The sequence below is a fragment of the Stenella coeruleoalba genome, assembly GCF_951394435.1.
Source record: "Stenella coeruleoalba genome assembly, chromosome: 16".
NCBI lineage: Eukaryota > Metazoa > Chordata > Mammalia > Artiodactyla > Delphinidae > Stenella > Stenella coeruleoalba.
In genome coordinates, this window is record NC_137162.1 from 14,043,020 (window position 1) to 14,065,889 (window position 22,870).

At 51.2% G+C, this 22,870-nt stretch overlaps 1 protein-coding gene across 1 annotated transcript in view; it reads left to right on the forward strand.

The window, feature by feature from the left end:
* Window positions 1–22,870, forward strand: part of HSPA12A (heat shock protein family A (Hsp70) member 12A) — a 68,757-nt gene that overhangs the window by 31,530 nt on the left and 14,357 nt on the right. The window contains exons 2-6 of the mRNA XM_079899230.1: window positions 3,559–3,644; window positions 5,208–5,335; window positions 8,904–9,090; window positions 11,271–11,375; window positions 17,171–17,287. Of these exons, the coding sequence (XP_079755356.1) occupies window positions 3,559–3,644; window positions 5,208–5,335; window positions 8,904–9,090; window positions 11,271–11,375; window positions 17,171–17,287 (623 nt within the window). The remainder of the gene's footprint in view (window positions 1–3,558; window positions 3,645–5,207; window positions 5,336–8,903; window positions 9,091–11,270; window positions 11,376–17,170; window positions 17,288–22,870) is intronic.

The window sequence follows — 22,870 nt, forward strand, 5'->3', positions numbered from 1 at the left end:
TCCTCATGTGCCCAGGACACTCTGTGTACTGAACTGGAATATCACATAGGCGGGAGCAGTCATGGGGCAGATGTTATTATATTGGCTTTACAGAGAAACTTAAACAGGGTCACAGTGAATGACAGTTGGTGTTTCTTACTGTGGATAATGGCCTAGGTTTAATTGGTAGCCAGGACACACAGCATGTACCTTGTACATATAGACGTTCCATGTATCAACTCTCTCCTCTTGTCTGTTAGCTTAGATCTGTCAATTATCCATAGACCAATAGGTAATATTCTGTTGACCCTGCTGTGTTTATTCTTAATCACTTACCTGTTGAATGAAAGCTCTCAAGATTGGTTGGGACTATACGCACACCAGAAACTTCTCACATCCCGCAGGGGCTAAAGTAGGCTTTTCCATATTCTTTTCCCTAAAAATTTTTGAGCACCTTTTTGACATCTTAAATAGTTAAATAGAGAAATATTAGCTTGATAACAAAGTTATCACTGCAGGCTCTTTATATTTCTGTGATGGGTCAGCGCCCATTAACTGGTGAATTACCTTTGATTTGGGATCTGGAGAGCTATAGATGTGGGTGTGCATGATATGCAAATGTCTATAAAAATGTTACTCCTCCATACCTTCTGTGCAAATCAGTTTTAAATCATCGCACAACGTAGCTGCATTTTAATTTCTAATGGAGAAAATCCATGAAGTTCAATTGCCTCTAGGCCTGGCTGAGTGATCAGCAAGTCAAATGATTTATTTCGTACTGAACCAGAGGCAGGGTGGGAGGGAGGTACAGGGAGAACCAAAAAACATCCTTGGTTCTTGTCTTCAAATTCCCTGGAGTCCTCTGGGGGCCCAAGGCATGTGTTCAGTGTGTGGCCCAACACATGCTATTTTACAAGTCAGCAGGACATGCTCTGAGAAGGGCTGAGTGATGGGATAATTAGAACCAAGCAGACAGCGGGGTGGATGGTTTGTCTGCAGATAAATAGCTTGTTTGCTAATTGCCGGCACCAGATTTTCTGGGCAATTAGACATTCGGTGTCTTCCAAAACCTTCTGTGCAAATGTGGACACATGGCTGCAGGCCTTGCAGGTAGCGGGTGGAGAGAGGGTGGCTCACGGGCCCAGCCGCTCCGTGGCACATGGGATCTTCCCGGACCGGGGCACGAACCCGTGTCCCCTGCATCGGCAGGCGGACTCTCAACCACTGCGCCACCAGGGAAGCCCCGAGCAAGTTTTTTTTAATAAAATTTTTTTATTGTGGTTAAGTATATATAACATAAAATTTGCTGTTTTAACCATTTTTAAGTGTGCAAATCAGTGGCATTAATTACATTCACAATGTTGTGCAACCGTCACTACTTTTTCCAAAATTTTTCATCACCCCAAATGGAAATTCTGTACTCCCCATTCCTCCCTCTAGCCCCTGGCTACTTCTAATCTACTGTCTGTCTCTATGAATTTGCCTGTTCTAAACATTATATGGTATTTGTCCTTTTGTGTCCAGCTTATTTCACTTAGCATAATGTTTTCTAGGTTCATCCATGGTGTATCATGTGTAAGAATTTCATTCCTTTTTACAGCTGAATAATATTCCATTGAATGGATATACCACATGTTGTTTATCCATTTGCCTGTTGATGGATACTTGGGTTATTTTCACTTTTTGGTTTTTGTGAATAATGCTGCAGTGAACACGTACATACAAGCGTCCCTGTTTTCAGTTCTTTTGGGTAGTTACTTAGGAGTGGAATTCTTAGGAGTGGAATTGAGTCTATGGTAAGGCTGTATTTGACTTTTTGAGGAACTACCAAGCTGCTTATCACAGCAGCTGTATCATTTTGCATTCCCACAAGATATATACAGGGGGTCCAATCTCTCCACATCCTTGCCACCATTTGTTATTTCCTTTTTTTCTTTTCCATTAGAGCCATCCTAGTGGGTGTGAAGCAGTATCTCACTGTGGTTTTGATTTCCCTAATGACTAATGAGTGCATTTCCCTAATGACTAATGAGTTAAGCATCTTTCACGTGCTTATCGACCATTAGTGTATGCTCTTTGGAGAAATGTCTGTTTAAGTCCTTTGCCCCACCAGTGGATTCGTGGCCTCTGTACTTACTTGCTTCTGAACCTTTCTCCCAGAGGTTGGAACTGCGCCTTATCAGGAGGAGAGGGAGCATACGCCTGCAGATTGGGGAGGTGGCTGTGCAGATTTGAAGCTTCATATTCACTCTTTCATGATTCATTTTATTCCCTCAACCCATTTGGTGCCCACTGTAATGATGCTGTTCGAGTTCTCACTAAGCAGGAAAAAAAAAAAATCAGTAAGCGCGTGGGATTAACCAAAGTGATTTGGCAAGCAGAGGCAGACGGAGCCACTCCTAGTGCTTCCCTAGAAGCAGACAGGTCTTTCTCAGATACCTCATACCCTCTGGGTTTCCTTGACTACAGGTGTTGTTGTAGCACATTACCCGTTTTTTTCCCCGTCAGGTATTAGTCTATATACTGAATGGAGCAGTATTTGCAGAACGTACTGGATGGTACCTGGGATTTGTTGGTGACCAGGGTCTGGCCAGCACCTCTGCAGGGGGAGCCTGCAGTGCTTGTTCCGCTGCCCTGCAGGCCCTGCCGGTCCTGGGCAGCGGGCAGGGAGAGTGGGTGGAGCTTCCAGCACTGACCAGGGACAGGGCGACTTCTCCTTGGGTGCTCATCCCTGGGGGAGAGCCACGGGGCTCTGGCAAGGTTTCAGAACAAATGTCTGTGCCTGAGTAATTGCAAGAGCAGTAGGGGAATCGACAAAATGCTATTCATGCTGCCTGGCTGTTGGCTCTTCTCTGATTTGATCGCGTGTCTGTTGCAGGGCCCCGACTGGGGGACCCAGGAATGCTAATCTGTCTGTCTTTCTGCTATGTTTTTTGTTTTGTTTTTTTAAATTGAATGTCAAAACCCTTCAGCATCACTGAAGAGAGATGAGTTCCCCTTGTTCTGGCAGGGCCTCGTGCCAGAGGGAGGGAGGAGGTGTTGCATCCACAAAGCAAGGGAATTATTTCTGGAAGTCGCACTCCTGTCCTCTATTCTTACGATTAGGCTTGCTAATCTTTGGGGTGGGGTCCCATACTCCTTTGGGAACCTGACAGCTGCGGATGCCCTTCCAAGAAAATGCATGAAAAATTTGCACATCATCTCAGGGGGCTACAGGCTCCTCTGGTCCATACTGGCGCCTGGGCTAAGGACCAGCTCTGCAGAGGGCATGAGCCAGGTGCCAAGGCGATGTGGGGACTGGGCAGCCTCTCTGCTAAGTGGGAGTTGGTTGGCACATAGGGAGAGTCCTGGTGGTCACTGTGAGAAAAGGAGCGTCTCATTTGGTCAAGTTTTAAATATCAAATACGGGGGTGGACAGATCAGACACCCTACCTTTCTGGCTGGAGTTCAGCCTCGCCCCACGTTAGCTGGCTTTCCAGGGGCAACAGTCCCTGCAGGAGCAAAGCCACCCAGCCCGCATTGCTGCTGTCCGGCTCAGTCCACACCACCTCTAAGGAGCGCACTTGTCTTTCCTTTCAGAAATGGCCCCTACATCTGCATATTCATCTCCAGCCCGGAGTCTGGGGGACACAGGAATAACACCTCTGTCCCCTTCCCACACTGTGGTAAGAAATGTGTGTGTATGGGGAGGGGGGTATGTGTGCTGATTACTTTGCGTTCAGAGGCGCCTCTCACGTGATGGGCTTCTGAGCGGCTCCTCACGTTCATGGTGGAGATTAAGTTGTCCTCGTACCAGCCCCGTGAGCCTTACCAAGCCCCTTCGCCACTGTGGGTCAGCAAAGGCTTTCCACGGTGTGGATGGTGCTCCTGGAGCCATTGGCCTGGGTGTGGGTAACATGAGCAGGCAGGGTGGGAGCAGCTCTTCAAAGATTCAGGGCTCAGAGACTGCGAGGCATCCTCTTGGGAGGAAGCAGCCACTTTGGGCTGGCGGGTGAGTCAGTGAAATGCAGTGGCTTTTCCACTGTAGTTAACCGCCGTGACCAAAAGCTGTGGCTGTAATGGCTTCTGCACCAGCTTGCCCGAGAGAGAGGACCTGGGCAGCGCGGGGGGCTGGAGGCTGGGCATTTGCTCCCACCCTGCCCCTCACTGCAAAGGTGGATACTGTGGGGCAGCCATTCCAGGGATTTACATGTAGCCAACCAGAGAGACGTACCCGGAGGAAAGGGCGGCTTTGTACAAGCTGCTCAGAGCCTCAAAGCAGACCCTGCTGAGAAGAACTTCAGAGCCATCGCTAGGTAGGGACGCCAGCTTGTCTTGGTTTTCCTGGAACCATCCTGGATTCCACGCAAAGTCCTGTATCCTGGAACTCCCTCAGGCTTGGGAAAACTGAGAGGCTTGGTCACCTAACAGCTGGGTCCTGTGGTTTTCAAACTCTGTACCCCGAGGGTTCCCTGTAAAACTTCAGGATAAGCTGAACGGGATGGGGGGCAGTGTGATGAAAGGCCAGACATGTGGGGTTCTCACCCCCTGCTCTAACCAATACTCTTCAAATCCAAAAATTATTGGTATAATTTGAAGTTCTGTGGATGTTAAAAAAAAAAAAGTCTACATTTGCTTAAAGGATTTTTTGGAAGTCTGTCATGGCCTGACCAACTCACTTGACAGATGAGGAAAGGCTCGAGGCCCCAAGGGGGCAGGACTCAGCAGGGTCATATGATGTCTATGGCAGGACCGGGCAGGGTCCCTGGTATGCTGAGCCCCACATCCATGCATGACACGCCCGGGCAGGTGGAGGGGTCACCTGGCAGGTGCACAGGGCACAGCTGAGCAGGGTCTGGAGATCTGTGCAGGGACTGGGGGAGGGCAATGGGGGGCAGAGGGGGGTGTCACTCAGGGAACCACTGGGGTTCCAGCCCAGATGGAAGAGTTTCCGTAATTAGCCACGTTTGTGCACAGTTGATAAAGGGAGTGTTGGGCAAGTGTAGGCAGGGGCCCTCCCCAGTGGCCTGGCCCTTGTTCAGGAGACACCTCCATCTCTCCTTGGGTTGCTCAGGTAGGGGCTGAGAAAGCCTGCCCTCTCCCCAGGACTCACCACATGGCAGCCTTGAACCAGAATGTGCAGTATGCTTCTGTCTACAGTGGGCACACAGCAGGGCAGGGTGGAGCCCTTCTGAAAGCCTGGCTTGACTGCCCCACCCACTCCCTGTACCCCGCTCGGTTATCTGCAGAACGATGCCGACCCAAACGTCTCTGAGCAGCAGACGTTTCTCGTGGTGGTGGCTGTCGACTTCGGGACCACATCCAGCGGCTATGCCTACAGCTTCACCAAGGAGCCAGAGTGCATCCATGTAATGAGGTGAGTGCTGTGGGCAGGGAGGGGCAGGTGCTGGCGCCGGTCGCTGTAACTATGGAGACTTGGGGAAGGGCCTTGGGGGAGGGGAGAGGGATTAGTACAGTGAGCAGGTGAATGGTACGTAGTCAGCGGGTCCTGGATTCTGGCCCCGCTTGGCCCAAACTCACCATGCCACTTGGGGCAAGCCACTTCTGATCTCTGGGCTCCAGGTTCCTGGTCTGTCAATGTGTTGCTTTAATTCTTGGTTTGGGGAAGGACCTGGACAGTATGTTTGAAACCAGGTGATTCCAGCGTACAGCCTGGGCAAGAGGTGCTGACTTTTAAGGTGCTGGTGATGGAGGAGACCCAGGCCTCCACTCACCACTGTGTGACCTCAGGCAATTGCTGAACCTTCTAAAGCTCTGTTTCCTCATCTGTGAAATGGGGATAATGGCAGTACCTGCTTGACAGAGTGTGTGTGCAAATGTAACGAGATTTCCCATCAAGCACTTAGCAGGTAGTAAGATGTAAGCAGGGAAGGTGCTGGCTCTTTCAAGGGAAGTCCTGAGATGACAGTAATTGGAAGTGGGAAGCACCTGAGGAAAAGCAGAGTGGGGTGAATTTCAGCCAACTTCACCCTGAAGCTGCCCTGGGTCTCCTGGGCCACTCCCCCCGCCCCCCCCCCCCCCCACTCATGCACACAGCAGCCCTGGTGTCTACCCCATCCACGTGTGATCAGCTGTCTGCGAGGACCCTGGTCTATCCTGGCACCAGTGCCTGCTTCCCAAGACTGGCTCACGCCTTCTTGCAGGCTCTGGCCACTCAAAGCTTTGGGAACCAGGGATTTATCACCCTGATTTTCCAAATCCAAGGATGGCTCTGAAGATACATTGTGATGGGCTTTGCAATTCCTTCAGCTGGTCATTGTGGAATTTAGTTATCACTCCCAGAATAAGATCTTAGCATTTTTTATAGAGAGTGCCGTTTGAAACATAAGTCATGATAGATGTGATCCCTACCCCACTCTTGATTTAGGCCCTGCCTTTCCTCTGGAAAACTGGGTGTCCTAAGATGCTTCAGAGACCCGTGGGTGTCGTCTCATCAGGAAATAACAAAAAGCCATTTCTAGTAGAGAACCCCGATTGCAGCAGAGCCTTCGGTGTTCAGTCACCACCGAGATTCTGCCTCGGGTTCGTGGGACAGATGCTGTGCGGGTCCGCTCTGCCGTCTCCCGAGGTGGGAACCTCGGAAAGAAAAGAGCTCTGTATTAAAAGCTAGTGTCAACATTTATCAGCTTCTAGTTGTTTTAAGAAATGTTATTTCAAAGGGATAGTCATACAATGAAAACTGAAGGAAAAAAAAAGAGCAAAAATAACTTTGAACTTGCTGGGGAGGAATTCTCACAAAACACCCACAGATGCAGGGTCTCCAGGGACATTATCGTCGTTATCGTAGAGATTTCTGGAGGGAGGTTCTACCTGAATTTTAGTTCAGTCAGAACATATTAACATAACCATGATCCAGACGGACAGAGTTATGAATGAGAAAGTGTAAGTTTTTGTATTTAAATAGGAATGAAGGATTAAAAATTTGAAGGGCAAAACCTCAGGAAGTCCATTACCTACTGAAAATGTCAGTGTTAATAGTAATGGAAAATCCATTTCCGAAAGGTGTGGAGCGCGCCTCTGGCCCAGGCGCCAGTGTCTAGCTGAGCTGCTGCTCCCCCGTGCGTCTCGGTGGGGTCACCACGGGGACTTTGGCTCCCTGGGTAGAAGCCTGCATCCTCATGGGGCTTGACTGGGAAACCGGCCAGGGATGACTCCAGCCTCATCTGTGTGGCAAATCTAGGTGGAGGTTGGCGCTCCGTCTGGACTGTGATGCCAGGGGCAGGTGAGAGCCCATCCAGGAGTACAGCCACCTCCCCAGGAGGGCAGGCCAGGGAGAGAGGTGCGCTTCCTCTCGGGCATGTGTCTCCATCGGGGGCTGCTCGTAGGGGTCGTGTGCTTAGTGGCAGGACCAGAGCCAGCTGCTGAGCCAGGACCTGGGGGGGTCTCCTCGTGGAGCCTCTTGGCAGCCGGGGCGTCTCTGCCGTGGCCCCGAAGGAGGGAGAAGCATCCACTCTTTACTTTTCTCCTTCCTTCTATCTGCGAGAAGGAAGGAAGCTTTGCTGGGGCTCAGCCTACCCTCTGATTGCTCCATGACACCCATCCGTCAGTTCCAGGACGTAATCCCGTCGCATCTGCCTGCCTGTCTGTCTGTATCCACCCCTCCCCACTTCTGGGTCCTCTTCAGCATATAGATGTGCAGGATAGGATTCCTTCCCTCCTCACGGTTCCCGTCAGCACTCTCACCCACCTTGTTGCTGTGACTGTTCCCCCAGTATGGGGGTGCCCAGGTCTGTTTCCTGCCTGGATCTCTTTCTGAACCCCAGGCTTGTATCTTCAAGCCCCTCCTGGGAGTTCAATGCCGGAACGTTCAAATAAAGCTCTCCACGTTTCCTCCTGCCTCCTTCTTGGCCAGGGCTGCTGGCATCTGTGAGGGGCACTGTCTCCTCCAGGTTCCCATGCTTGAAACCTCTGGGGCTCCTTGCACCTGCTCACCACCGAGGCCATTTGGCTCGGTTCTCCGCTGGATGGCTCCTCCCCCGTCGTCCCCCCTCTCTCTTCCCAGGGCTCTCCACCCCCGTATGAGCTCCCTCACCTCGAGGCCTGAGTCTCCTGCTCAGCCACCTGGCTTCCCGTCTCCCGCCCTTTGGTCCAGTTTGCTGCAGTCAACAGTAGCTCTGATTTCTGTCCTGCCCCTGCTCTGAAACCTTCAGTGGTTCCCTATTACTCACTGATTAAATCTCTCACTCCTCAGGGTTCTCTTCAGCCTGGTTCCTACCACCTTCCCAGTCTCGTTTTTCACACATGTACACAAGCACCCTTCTCATTTACACGCTTTCTCCAACCTACACAGTCACTTAGCTTGCCCACCTCAGAGCAGCCTGCAGTGTCCTTCCCTCCTTCAACATCAGGTCTCTCCTGAGCCCTGCATTCTTTCCAAGACCCCAGCTCTGGCGCCTCTGTCTCCTCTGACCCCTCTGGGACATTTCCCTGGGCCCCTCATTTCCATCTGATGAGGCAGGTATTTATGTGTTTGTTTATACCCTACCTGTTTCAAAGAGGATGCAGACCAGCTATCCATCTGCTATTGAGTGCTTGCAAATTAAGGAACCAAAACCCAAGCCAAAAAACAAAACAAAAAAAACCATTACCTACTAGGTTGTGAGTTATTTGAAGGCAGAGACATAAATGTTTCATCTCTGTGTCGCTAGCAGCTGGCACACAGTAGATGCTCAGTAAACGCTGAAAGGATGAAGCAGACTTTGTTACTTAGCAAGAACCTGGTACTTGTCCCTTTCGTTTTTTCTTATTGACTGAAGTTGTGTCTCTAGTCGCTACTCAACCAGCTAAACCAGAGGGCGCCTTTGGCAGCCACCATGGGCACTCACATCTGTAACGGCCACGCACACAGTAGGTGCTCCCACCAGTGCCGCCTGCATTGGGATTACGCAAGAAGGCCCATGACCTCTGCCTTTCCTTGGTGGCAGGCGATGGGAAGGAGGCGACCCTGGGGTGTCCAACCAGAAGACTCCGACCACCATCTTGTTGACTCCGGAGAGGAAGTTCCACAGTTTCGGGTATGCCGCCAGGGACTTCTACCACGACCTGGATCCCAATGAGGCCAAGCAGTGGCTGTACCTGGAGAAGTTCAAGATGAAGCTGCACACCACTGGGGTGAGCCAGCCTCTCCCCGGCCCCACGTCCTCCACATTCGAGAGCCGAGGTTCCTCCAGCCTTTCCAGACCTTGGGGGCCCTCAGGTTTCTCCCAAGCAGAAATGAATGTCCATTCACCTCGAGTTTAGAAACAACCTGGAGCACATGACACTTTTGTGGAACACACAGCACTTTCTGACGTACACACGGGCAGGGAGATATTCAGAATGTTTAGCAACTTGTTTGCTTTGGGAATTGACCAGTCAGAGAGACACTGCCTGGATGGAGCACAGGCATAGGGGGCTGGGAGACCCCTGCTTTGCCAGGAGATCCCCCTTCACCTGCAGGATTGTTGGGAGATCAAGGAATCCTGAAGGAAGGACTCGGGGACGAGGGAGCATTTTGGGGGCTCAGGGTAGTGGTTATAACTAACCGGTTTGGAAGTAACAACCAGCAACAATGGCTCATTAACCTTCTCTGTGGGGAAGGAGGTAGCTCAGGAAGTCAAGGGCCCAATAATTGGAGGCCCAATGCCTGAAGTAGTTCTGCTTCCAACTTGCCAGGGTTTTGTAAGATGGCCAAGTTGATTAGCACCCTCCCCCAAGCTTCATCCAAATGTTGAGCCATAGGATAGAATTTTTTCAATTTAAGCATTTTATCCCTTAAATTTTCCTTAACTCTCAGTACTTAGAGATGCAGGATGGTGATAGTGTTTAAGACCACAGACCATGAGGCCAGATGGCCTGGGTTTAAATCCCACCTCTGACACCTTTGAGATACTTAATCCAAGTCACTTAGACTCTCCTTGCCTTGCTTTACCTTATCTGTGAAATGGAGACTTGGACAGTGCTTTTCTTACGGGGACGTTGTAAGGATTAAAGGAATCAAAATACACAAAGCTCTCAGAACCATGCCGGTCGGTCCTTAGTTAAAGTCAATTGCTAGCGTCTATTATTTATTGCTTTCATATGTCTGCTTGTTAAGTGTTTGCAGATGACAAAACAAATGTTACTGGGAAACGCTGCAGCCAGCACCCTGCCTTCCAGGGCTCGGTGCTCACCCGTGTGTGTGTCTCTCTCTGAAGCACACTGACTTCGCCTCAAAATGCACCCTTCTTGTTTCACCTGATAAGATTCAGCAGTGCCCAATAGGAATCTCCTGCAGGTGGAAGCCCAGGAATTTTTTCAATTTGAATTTTTCAATTCCAAGCTTGTGGCTTCCTGATGCCCGGAAGCCGCCTGGGGGCCACCACCCCAAAGCTGGGGTGTCTTTGCTGAGCCCCAGATGTGGGAGGAGTGAGCATGCGTAGAGGGCTCAGGATGATGGGCAGAGGCCCCACAAGGCCAGTTTAGCTGCTTGATACCCCTTCACAGTCCAAAGGCAAAGACCAAAGGCCAGCCTGGATCAATCCCGAGACCACACTGATTTTTTTCCCTGGCGGCAATGCGTCTTCTGCTTCCAGGAGACTCGGGGGTTTTCTCCTGATTTTTGCTCCCCTCTCTGCCCATTCCCACCCTCTGGGGACTATTTTCATCATTTTTTAATGACCGCAGTCCATCCGGCATCTCACGGAGCATCTTAACGCCCAAGGACTGCACTCAGCAACTGCTGTAGCTTCTGGCAGAGGAAGGAAGGCAATGATGCTGGGCTCCCAGTGGATTAGACCGCACAGTCCTTAAAATAGGAGCCCTTCTATTTTTGTGACCTGGTTGGCAGCTCATCGGGAAGTGAAAGCTTCGTGTCTGTTTAGCACCGTGCGCGTCAGTGATTTGGTATGATTATCTAGGCTTCCATTAGGGGGGCTCCCAAGGGTGACCATATGTGTCATGTGGAAATAGTATGTAAATTGCATCAGGAGTGGCGTCTGCTGCCTTTTTTTTTTCTTCCTGGGCTCTGTTGCTGCCCCGAAACCTCTGCCCCCAGAGGATCCAGGGGAGAGAGGAAAAGAAGGAGGGAGGGAAGGAGGGAAGAAGGGAGCAGTGGAGGTGGGGCCTGAGGGGAGCAGCCAGGGCCCCCTACACACTAAGGGGACATTGCTGCCAGCCCTGTCCTGGGGGACGTGCCGTCCTAGGCTGCCCCTCAAACACCAGGAAACACAGACATGGTTCACTGGGTTCCCCAGGTCTCCAAGTGACAGTGCTTAAAGCCAGAAGGCATGTCTCTCCTTCTTTTTACTATTTCATTCCTGTCCCGGCTCTAGGACCTCACCATGGATACAGACCTGACGGCAGCAAATGGCAAGAAAATCAAAGCTCTTGAAATCTTTGCTTATGCCCTGCGGTACTTTAAGGAACAGGCGCTGAAGGTAGGTACATGCCAGAGCCTGCGCTGGGGGCAGGGGGGCACCTGCCAGCTAGGGGAGCAGGGACAGCCTCAGGGCAGAGAATGTGCCCTTGTGCACTGCTGGTGGGAAGGGAAAATGGTGCAGCTGCTGTGGAGAACAGCCTGGCAGTTCCTCAAAAGGTTAAACACGGAGTGACCATCTGCCTAGCAGTTCCAATCCTAGGTATGTACCAAGAGAAGTGAAAACATATATTCACACAAAAACTCGTCCATGAATGTTTCTAGCAGCACTATTCATCATAACCAAAAAGCAGAAACAACCCAAATGTCCATCAGTGGATGAATGGTTAACTAAATGGGATTCACCCATACGCTGCAATATTATTCGGCCTTAAAAAGGAGTGAAGTACTGACACCTGCTCTGGCATGGCTGGACCTTGAAGACATTATGCTAACATTATGCTAAGTGAAAGAAGCCAGATACAAAAGGCCACACATGATTCCATTTGTAGGAAATGATCAGAAGAGGCAAATGCATAGAGACAGCAAGTAGACTAGTGGTTGCTAGAGGCTGGGGGAGTGGCAGAGGAGTGACTGCCGGGGGGTATGGGTTACTTTTGGGGGGTGATGAAGTTAGATAGCGGGGATGGTTGCGCAACCTTGTGAATATACTAAAACCCACTGAATTGTGCACTTTATTTTATTTTACTTTTCTGGCCGCGCGGGCTTTCTCTAGTTGCGGCGAGCGGGGGCTACTCTTCGTTGTGGTGTGTGGGCTTCTCATTGCAGTGGCTTCTCTTGTTGCGGAGCATGGGCTCTAGGCCCGTGGGTTTCAGTAGTTGTGGCACAAGGGCTTCAGTAGTTGTGGCTTGTGGGCTCTAGAGTGCAGGCTCAGTAGTTTCGGCGCACGGGCTTGGTTGCTCTGCAGCACGTGGCATCTTCCTGGACCAGGGATCGAACCCACGTCCCCTGCATTGGCCGTGAACCCGTGTCCACTGCACCACCAGGGAAGTCCCAAACTGTGCACTTTAAAAAGGTGAATTTTGTGGTATGTGAATTATACCTCAGTAAAACAAACAAGAGAAAGAAAGGCGGGAGACATGCAGCAGCTGTGCGATCTTGGGTGAGGTGCTCGTTCTCTCTGATGCCCACGTTCCTAACATGAAAAGGGGGTCAGATAACTGTGCCTCGTGGGTCGTTTGATAGTAAGTGAAATATTAGATGTTAACTGCCTCCCTGGGGGCTCAGCAACTATTTACTTGGTAAATAGTTGCTGTTGTCCCCCCTCTCCTCCATGTCCCCCACCCCAGGCCCCATGCAAGAAGCTGACCAGGTGAATAAGCCCCCTTGGTTGGCCCTTGCAAAGGTTTGTTCAGTGATGGCCCAGAATTAAGAAAATGGCTAATTTCCGAATGGAATAGAGCCATCCACTCGGTGTCCCCTCGCATAGCGTGGCGATGAGCGGCTGTAGATCAGATGATTCAAGAGCCTCGTGTATTAAACTCTATCCAAAAAGAATTGGGAACTTCAGAAGCATTTGGTATTATGTGATTGCTAGAAGAAATTTAGTGAATTCTAGAAATAGAGTAGAATAGAATTCTAGAAATAGGGCTAGAGGGAGACAAAGAGGTGAGGTCGTAACACTGCTTTCATCCATTCAGGTACCTCTTGTTTTGAGTACTTTTTGTGAGCCAGGTGCTATGCAAGTTCTGGCCACGTGGAAAGAAACCCAGTGCATACAGTCGATGGGTGGGTGTCATGAGGGGGTAACCGTGGGTGTTGAGTGTTCGGTGAAGGCAGAGGTTCTGCCCAAGGGCAGCAGCAGGGAATCCTCCCCGGAGGAGAGGGATTGCGGGCCTCTGACAGGCAGCAGCTGGAAGGGCAGGTGTTTTGCACCGGTGGAACGGCCCAGGCACAGCTCAGGGGAAAGAAAACATAGCAAACCGCTGTGGGAAGCAGGCAGCTTGGAGCAGGCAAAGGGCGAGGCTGCAGAGAGAGAGGGAACAGCAAGCTCCGACGGAGATCGTGTGAAGCCCCAAGGGCCAGGCCAGGCGAAGGAATTCTTCCTGGGTCGTGGGGAGCCCTCAAAGGATTTCTCACATGGGTTGCCATGGCCACAAGGATAGCTTAGAGGAGGGGAGACCACGTGGTCCCGAGGGCCTGCAGGTAGAGGAGAGTGATATGTTAGCACCTCACCCAGATCCTGAAGCAGGTCTGTCCGAGGGCTGAGGGCGAGGCTGAGACTCCAATTGCGGGGTCATTTGAGGAACATGAAAACCAGGGAGATAAAGGTGGTGGGGTGGAGGGAGGGAGTGGTTCCTGGGAAAAAATTCTTCTATGACAAGGGGTGGGGAGAGGATTCTAAGGAAGGAAGTGGGAGGGAGATGGGCTGGGTTCGCTTCAGGAAGAAGGTGGTGACCAGCCAGAGGCAGGAGCAGTAAGGCCGGCGGGGACCTGCGGAAGGGAAGCCGCCATTGGTCCAGGAGACGGCGAAGCAAGAGAGGAGGTGGACCTCTGTCGGCCTGAAGAGAAGGATCTCAGAGGGATGGGCTCAGCTCCTGGAGAAAGATGAAGGCGCAGAGGGAGGTGGGGGTCTCCGGAATAAGAGGAGCAGCCGTGGGGACTCAGGGAAGATGTAGAACTTGAGAAAGTCTGCGACACTGGAGTGTGTTTCAAGTTGGCCAAGAAGAAAGGCGTGAACAGCCCATCTCTCAAGGGAGGGAGGAGGTGGAGGGGGCAGAGGTCAGGCACGGGCGTGGGTAGGTGGGTGGTTGTGGACCTGTCGGCTCAGCCAGAAGCTTCCGGAACCTTCTCTGAGCAGGGAACACGTTGTAAAGAAATTCCATGCAGAAGAGCTGTTTGAGGAGGTGTATAGGAACTAGGCCCTGCATAAGAGGCTGGCTGGTGTTTGAGGGGCAGGTGGGTTCAGTGCAGAGGGGGACTATTGCATGTTGGACCAGAATAAGCTCAAGTAGAATATCTCAGAAATCACGTCCCTGGAGCAGTCTCACTATTCACGAGGGACAGTCAGTGAAAGTGCCTGACGTGAGATGTTCAGTCAGTGCCGGGTTCCTTCCCTTCCAGGCTGATCTCCACCCGTTGGCAAACAAACAGCTCATCAGACAACTTTCCGTACAGCCAGGGAAGCCCATCCTTCACCTTTGAGCCTTTTCCTGTTTAAAGAGCTTAAAATAGCCTGGAATGTTATAGGCACCACACTTAGAATCCCTCCCAACCCATCACATGCTCACCTGCTTTTAAAGCCCAGCGCAGACCTGCAAGGAAATAAAACGTGATTAAAAAAACAAAAATAAACACGAACAAAAAATGGCTCTTTCACCAGCAATCCCACTCCTGGACAAATATCTGGAAAAGATGAAAAGATACATGCAAATTCAAAAAGATACATGCACCCCAGTGTTCATAGCAGCACTATTTACAATAGCAAAGACGTGGACGTAACCGAAATGTCCATCGACAGATGAATGGATAAAGAAGATGTGGTACACATATACAATGGAATATTAGCCATTGAAAAGAATGGAATAAGGTCATTTGGAGCAACATGGGTGGACCTAGAGATTATCACACTAAGTGAAGTAAGTCAGACAGAGAAAGATAAATATCATATGTCATTTATATGTGGAATCTAAAAAAATGATACAAATGAACTTATATATAAAATAGGAATAGACCCACAGACATAGAAAACAAACTTATGGTTACCAAAGGGGAAAGGGGTGGGGAGGGATAAATTAGGAGTTCGGGATTTAAATTAGGAGTTTGACAGTACTATATATAAAATAGATAAACAACAAGGACCTACTGTATAGCACAGGGAACTATATTCGGTATCTCGTAATAACCTATAATGGAAAAGAATCTGAAAAAGAACATATATATATATATATATGTTCATATATATATTCATTCATATCTATATATATATTCATTCATATATATATCTGTATATATATCTATATATATCTATCTGAATCGCTTTGCTGTACACCAGCAATTCACACAACATTGTAAATCAGTTATGCCTCAATTTAAAAAAAAAAAGGTTGTTTCATGTTGGTCTAAAGCAGAGATGTTTTTAAAAACATGTTTATTAAAAAAAAGTTTAGTGAATGTACTGAACCACACACTTAAAAATGGTTAAGATGGTGAATTTTATGTTACGTGTATTTTCTCACAATGAAAAATGAAAAGTTTTTTTTAAAAGGGAAAAAAAACTTACCGATCAAAGAGGAAGTTAGTTCAGTGAGAGGGTGGGTCAGCCCCAAGATAACTATGTGAAACAATAGAGAAAATGAGATACCCATTAGGAAAAAAACCGCCAGCCTATTAATCTTCTGAAACATGTCCCCAGAGCGGACTTTGATGCAGAAGCACATCAGTGTGTGTTTAGGTTTGATTTCAGATTTGTCTGGTGAATGTGGCAACAGGAAGGGGAGGAGAAGGGGGGGACAAGCATCAATCAGAGGTCTTCTCTGGGCCGGATGTTCCCTGTGTGTTCTCATTTAATCTTGCCAGTAACGCTGTGGGTTAGTGTTATTCTTCCCATTCTACCGGTGGGAATACTGAGTCTGAGAGCTATTCTAGAGACATATTTTGTCTACCTGGGCCTGATGGAAACCTCTGATGCTTCCACCCGTCCTGTTTATCCACATGGGTCCCACTGATTTTCTTTTTTTTGAAGAAGAGTTGATTTACAGTGTTGTGCCCGTCTCTGCTGTACAGCACAGTGACTCAGCTATACACATATAGACATTCTTTTTTTTTTTAAATATTCTTTTCCTTTATGGTTTATCCCAGGAGATTGCATATACAGTGGGACCTTGTTGTTTAGCCATTCTAAATGCAATAGTTTGCATTTACCAACCCCAAACTCCCAGTCCATCCCTCTCCCTCCCCTACCTCCCCATCCCTCCACCCTTGGCAACCACAAGTCTGAGCTCTATGTCTGTGAGTCTGTTTCTGTTTTGTAGATAGGTTTTACATTAACTGAAAGTCAAGGGCAGCACGGTTCTTGCTTAGGTCATGTTGTTCCTACCCTTACCATCCTGCCAGGAAAACTCCACTGATGTGCTGGGCCTGCAGTAAGGTGGGTGACAGTGACACAACTCTGCTAACAAATGCTACCAGTCGTCAAGCATTCCTGTGGGCCAGGCACTGATCAGATACGAGACCAAAAGTAACAATTTAGTTAAGACCTTGGCCTTTCAAGTCAAGATAGACCTGCGTCTGGGTCCAAACTTTGGCTCTGCTACTTTCTAGCTGGGCAATCATCACAAAGATACCGAACGTATCCAGGCCTTAGTTTGCCACCTGTAGAAGAGGGGCAGTGCTAATCTCTTCCTAACAGGATTCTCAAGTGGATTAATGGCGGTTGAGCTATGGAAAGGGCTTAACAAGGTTGACACTGGAGCAAGCTGCCAGGAAGTGTAGCTCTCGGGAAATTATCAATCCTCCCAATAACTGTATGAGCTTACTGTTATTCCTACTGTACAGATAAGGAAGCTGAGGCCTGAGAGGTTGTCACTTGCCCTAAGTCACATGACTAGGAAGTGGCCAGAGGCCTCAGATCTGCCCATCTCCCACCTGCAGCCACATCCAGGGAGTGGAAGGAGCTGGGGGCTCCCTGTTTGCTGTATATTCGGAAAACAGACTCTTGTTCCTGACGCTGATAAGTTCGGGGGGGCCGCGGAATAGATGCCCCGAGAGTTCACGGCCAGGAAGCCTGGATTTTCAGCAAAGCCACAGGAGGACCAGCTCTGTCCACCTGACCTGCTGCATTTTCCTTGGCTTTAGGAGCTGAGCGATCAGACGGGTTCAGAGTTCGAGAACTCTGATGTCAGATGGGTTATCACAGTGCCTGCCATCTGGAAACAGCCCGCCAAGCAGTTCATGAGACAAGCTGCCTACCAGGTAAGTGCGGGGCTGGGGGCAGGCAGGGCCCAAGATACACCTGGCGGTGGCTGTCACTCCACTCCAGGGTCCCCCAGCATTCACAGGCCTCCTTGGGGAGGCAGCGAGGGGTCTCCCACAGGTGGGGGGCCAGGAGCCTTCCCATTCCTCAGCTTCCTCCTCGGGGAGCAGCGGGGGTCAGACGGACAAGGGGAGGGGCTGGGCTCAGTTTTCCTTCTGACTTTATTCATTTCCAGGTCTTGTTGCCCCTGTAGGTTCCTTGGGGCTAGGATTGCAAACTGAGGTTCAGAGGTATTTCTCTGTGGGCAAATGGAAGTGAGACCCTCAAGGAAAAGGCTTGGGGAACAAGAATATTTGAACAAGGAAGAAATAAAGACAATGCCGATGGCCATGGACCAGGCCCATCAGCCTGGTGGAGGCCGAAAGCTGCACCTATGCGGCTGGGAAATAAAGGGGGTACGGTTGTCCTCTGCACAGTTCATCTTAGGAGCGACACAGGAGCACGGCATGTACAGGCGCCCCAGACAGGGGAGGGGACTGCTGGACCTGCCTGGTGGAGGACGCCCACAGCGGGGTGAGGGCAGTGGTACAGTTAGGGAGCGAGCCAGTCAACATGGCGCCACGGAGCCAGAACATCCCAGCGTCGACGGCCAGCCCATCCCTCGTGGGTGCAGCGGGCACCCCTGGTGCCAAAACCCCCGTGGCCTCCAACCCTCACGTTGTTTGCGGACAACCTGTGCCACGATGGGGCTCCCATGAGTGTCTGACTTCGTGGCAAGAATGGCAGAGGCCGTCCTGACCTGCTGTTCCGGTCCCGGGGACAGAGCTGGCCCCTGTTGTACATAGTCCCCGGGGTTCATAAATGAAAGCCGACCCTGGGGCCTGGGTCGAGTCTGCGCTGAGACTCAGTTTTCAGAGCCTCCAACCTGAGTGGGCTGGGGAAGATCACAAAGGTCGTAGATGTCCCCTTGTCCCCTGCCACACCTCTCAGGAGAGAGCCACCTTTCCCTGGAGACACACCTTTGATGTTGAGTCTGTGGCCATATGTATAAATATAAATAAACCTTTCCTTTCAAAACGCCCATCTAATCAGCGCTGATCTCTGAACACAGTCAAATGGCCCCAGGCACCTTGGCGTCATGAATTGTCCTGGACGCTTGAGGCTTTACTCCAGGCTGCAGGTAGAGTTCAAGGAAGGGCAGTGTCGTCGTCCCCCCCCCCCCCCCCCCCCCCCCCCCCCCCCCGTGCTCTCCCATTCCCTTCCTTCCCTTCCCTGCCCCAGGCTGGCTCCTCTGCTCTCCCCTTCCTCTGTTCAGCGTGAGAATCTGGCTCAGTCTTTGTGTTTGCCAAAAATAGATTTGTTTTTATAGGGATGAAGGGAGAAGGTGGAAGTTCCAGAAAGAGGCAACTTCTTTAAAAAGGAAGAGACACAAATGCAGTTTCACTGTCCATGGGAGCCCTGGGCATCAGGGAGCTTTTCCTTGGTGTCAGCCTTCAGGCAGTGTCCAGAGACCCAAAGATGGGACACCGGGACATGGCTGTCTGCTAAGACACAGCCTGGGATCCTGAGTTTTCCCAGGAAGGATACTCAAGAATCATGGTTCTGACTTTCATTTTCCAGCCCATGGGAAGACTTCAGCAACAAACACGTGACCCGGAAAGGGGACAGTTCTTAGTTTTAGCCTGAAAAAGAAAGAGGTGCGGTGACTTGTAGATTTGTCGGGGCTCATGGAGCCCTGGGCCGGCTCTTCAAGGACTGTCTCTCTGAGAGGGTGGGGCCGGTGTGGGGAGAGGCCCCTTACACTGGGGAGGCCAAGGGGGAAACCAGGCTGAGGGGGGTGTGGCGTCCTCTAGGCTTTGGCACCTCAGGCAGTAGGAGGGCCGGCAGCTCCTGGGCAGGGCCCAGGTGGCCAGCATAGACGGAGGGGATGGGGGAATTTGCTTCCTGAGGCCCAGAGACACCCTGTGGACCGGCATGTCCTCTCCATGCCGGGTAACGTTTGTCCAGGACAGTGTCTGTGCAGCTTAATTTTGGGCCCTTTGTAGCTCTGATTTGATACTTGTGTTCAGTTTACAGTCACTGGATGGATTCTAAGATGGCAGGTACCATTCATTCATTCTTTGTTCACTCGTTCATTTATTCATTGAACAGCCTGTGCCAGGGGCCTCCTGTGCCAGAACTGTGGTGGGCGCTCGAGTCGTAGGACGGGAGCCCTGCTCTCAAATCACTTGCATCCAGGTGGTTCGTTGAAGCCATCTGTACTTCTGCCAAGGGGCAGGTGGCATATCAGGGCACCCTCTTCAGCCTGTCTTCTGGGAGAGTCTTCATGACAAGATGGAAATAGAGCTTGCTACTCTCCAAAATCAGCATCTCTCCAACTCTCCCTCCTCACCTCCCATTTATTATGCAGAGTAAGAAAGATGCATACCTGTGATGGTTACGCTTATGTGTCAACCTGACTGGGCCTAGGGATACCCAGATATTTGGTCAGACATCATTCTGAGTGTTGCTGTGAGTGTGTTTCAGGATGAGATGAACATTTAAATCAATTAAATAGAGCAGATTGCCCTCCCTAAGGTGGGTGGGTCTCATTCAATCAGTGGAAGGCCTGACTAGAACAAAAGGCTGAACCTTCCTAGATAAAATGAGAGGGAATTCCTCCTGTCTGCCTGCCTGCCTGCCTTCAGACTGGAGCCTTGTTTTCCCCCTGCCTTTGGACTCCAAATGAAATATCGCCTCCTCCTGCGTCTTGAGCCTGCCGGCAAGGGAATTATACCATCGGCCCTCCTGGCTGTCCAGCTTGCCGGCTGAGGTCTTGGGGTTTGACAGTCGCCATAATCGCATAAGCCAGTTCCTTATAATAAAGCTCTTTCTACATATGCATACATCCTACTGGCTCTGTTTCTCTGGAGAAACCTGATAAATACAGAACCTGAGCAAAAAACACAGTTCTTGGCCCGCCCAGCTTCTGAAATCTGAGAGTGCCCACCAGCCCTTCCACCTGATGTGCTGCTGCCTGTCGGCCTGGCTTCTGACAGATGAACAGGAAGGATGAGGAAGGAGGTGGGATGGTTCTCCGTCAGAGCAGCTGGGAAACTCGTCTGTCCACCCCGCTTGCCTGTGGCAAGTGGAGCCCCTCCTTCCGGGCTCATGGGAGGCCTCCCGAGCCCAAGTTCATGGCACGGTCACATGGAGGCTGAAGGTCATCCTCCACCGGCCTGGGGGAGGGGGAGAGGCCTGGACCAGAGCCAGGAGATGAATCTCTGGGCAGCATCTCCCGTGGAGAAGCAGGCCTGCAGGGGGTGGGCCTGGGGCCTGCACTTGGAGGACTGAGATTCACTGCCAGTGAGGGCTGCCCAGCACTTGACATGGGCACAGTTTCATCTGTGAAACTTCCAAAACTCCTCTTACGTCAGGTGATTGTTGAGAAAGTGGGTTAAGTCTCCATCTTTTATAATCCACAGCCTCGGGACAGCTTTAGACCCTTTAAGAACATTCAGTGAAAAGATGGTGGCAGAAGGAACGTCTGATGCCTCTTCTGAGGCCCTCAGAAAAGACCCAGAATGAGGAGATAGTTCCACTGCGTCCTGAGCACATCATGCATAGGAGGTAGTCCAGTGTATTTCTAGAGGCATTTTGCCTAAAATGTGTAACTCTGGTAGGTTTCAGAAACCTGTTAAATCAGTGATGTTCCCCCACGTACGCTGATCTCCTCTAACATGGAGTTGCAGCTTGCATTTGCCTCCCTTTCTGAACAAACTGCAGTGAAAAGTAATCATGTCAGGAAAGAAAGCCAGCCCCATGACGCTTAGGAGCCGCGCAGCTGCAGCTCTTTGCCGTCTGACACCAGGCCAGCTGAGTACTCCGCTGGTCCAGCCGTTTTTCTCAGCCGTGGACACAGCCCCTGGCGGATCTGCCTGGCTGACTGCAGGGCCAAGGAGCGGTGGTCGAGGTGGTCACTGCCCACGTCCTCGGCCTCCGTGGAGTGCGGTCTTCTCACCCACCCGCTCCTTTCAGGTGGAGCTTGTGACCAGGAAGCAGAGCGCTACAAACTACCACGATGGAGTTCTTGCTGCCCAGATTCGTGAAGTCAAATGGGGTAGCAACCTCCTTGTTCAGACGCTTTCTGATTGCAGAATCCTCAGGTCGTGTTTGAAATGCTCTCCTGAGAAGGGCCGGAAATTGCAGAATAAAGGCTGGCTGGAGGGATGGGTGACTCGTTCCTGCGGCAGCTGCTCTCTGAGCACCTACTGTGTGCTCCGGGGCAAGAAGACCTGACTGCTGCCCTTAGAAGATGTACCATCTTGCAGGAGAGGCTAGACAGGTCCCCATGGATCTATAGTCGGGGGCAGAATATGCCAGGTGCTGGGCCGGGGGCCGAGCAGAGGGAGAGCTCACGTTGGAACGGAACAGTGGCCTTGAGATACCGGCTCCAGAGGCAGAATTATTGAAAGCGGAGAGAGAGCTCTCCTGCCCCGGTTGACCCTGACCTGATCCCAGGAAAAGACCCCCAGGTCTCCTGCCAGCTGCCAGGCCAGAGGGCTTCTGCTGAGAAGGACGGCAAGTGTTTTCATGCGGAAACAAAGCTTACATTTCAGGGCACTGGATCCTTCTCTCAGAGATAAAGACATCTGGGTTTCTGAGAGTGTGGCAGAGACGTTCGCATTTCCTCCTTCTCTTGGAGCCCACCAGCAGCTCTGGGAAGCCTCCTGGTGACTGGGAATCTGTGCAGAGGCAGCTGCCTCCCTTTGCCTCCCCCTCCCCTCTCCCTGTGACGTCCATGAGAGTTTGCTGGTAGGGACACGGCCCCTCACTCTCACTGGGGAGTGGACGGGGGGCTGGCTTAAGCAATGGAGTGTTGTTACTTTGTCCTGGGTCTCCCAGGCACTGCCGGGGCCCCCACTGACCTTGCCTTTCCCCTCCCCTCTGGTTTGGGGTCCTCTTCACCTTTGCTTCTGTCTGCATCCTGAGCAGGGTACTGTGGGGAAGCCCCCATGGAAATGGGTCAAAGCTTTGGCTGTGGAGCTGAGGCCAGCCCAGCTGGGGAGGGACAGGTGAAAGGCCCCCCGAGGGGTGCAGCCCACGCTGTTTGGGGCAGATTCAGGTCAGCCTGATTGTCTTTCACATCTTCAGGAGGTGGGAGCATCCGGTGTGTGTGTGGGGGGTGGTCTCAGTCACACACCAGGTACCCTCGGATGCCCTTGAGTGAAGAGCCTGGAGGAAAATGTAACATTTTCCTCCAGGCTCTTCACTCCTCTGGACCTCTTGATGTGATTTTCCACGTAGATATTTCACATATAAGTTAGAGACCCTGCTCAGAATTTCTGGGTAGGCATGGAGGAGAATAAGGGCGTCTATTTTCTGCTCTCCTTTGTCCCCTGCCGTCCCCATTCCCGCTGGGCCCAGGCCCCTGTTGCTCTTACCGGCCACATGGGAGCTGCCTGGCTGGTTGACATCCCAGTGGGACACAATGACAGGAATGTGCCTTTTGAGTGGGCAGAGCCCGTGCCTTTCCTCCACACCGAGTCCCGGGCACCACTCTGCTCTGCCCGCCCCAGCCTCCTCCCAGTTTATCCTCCATC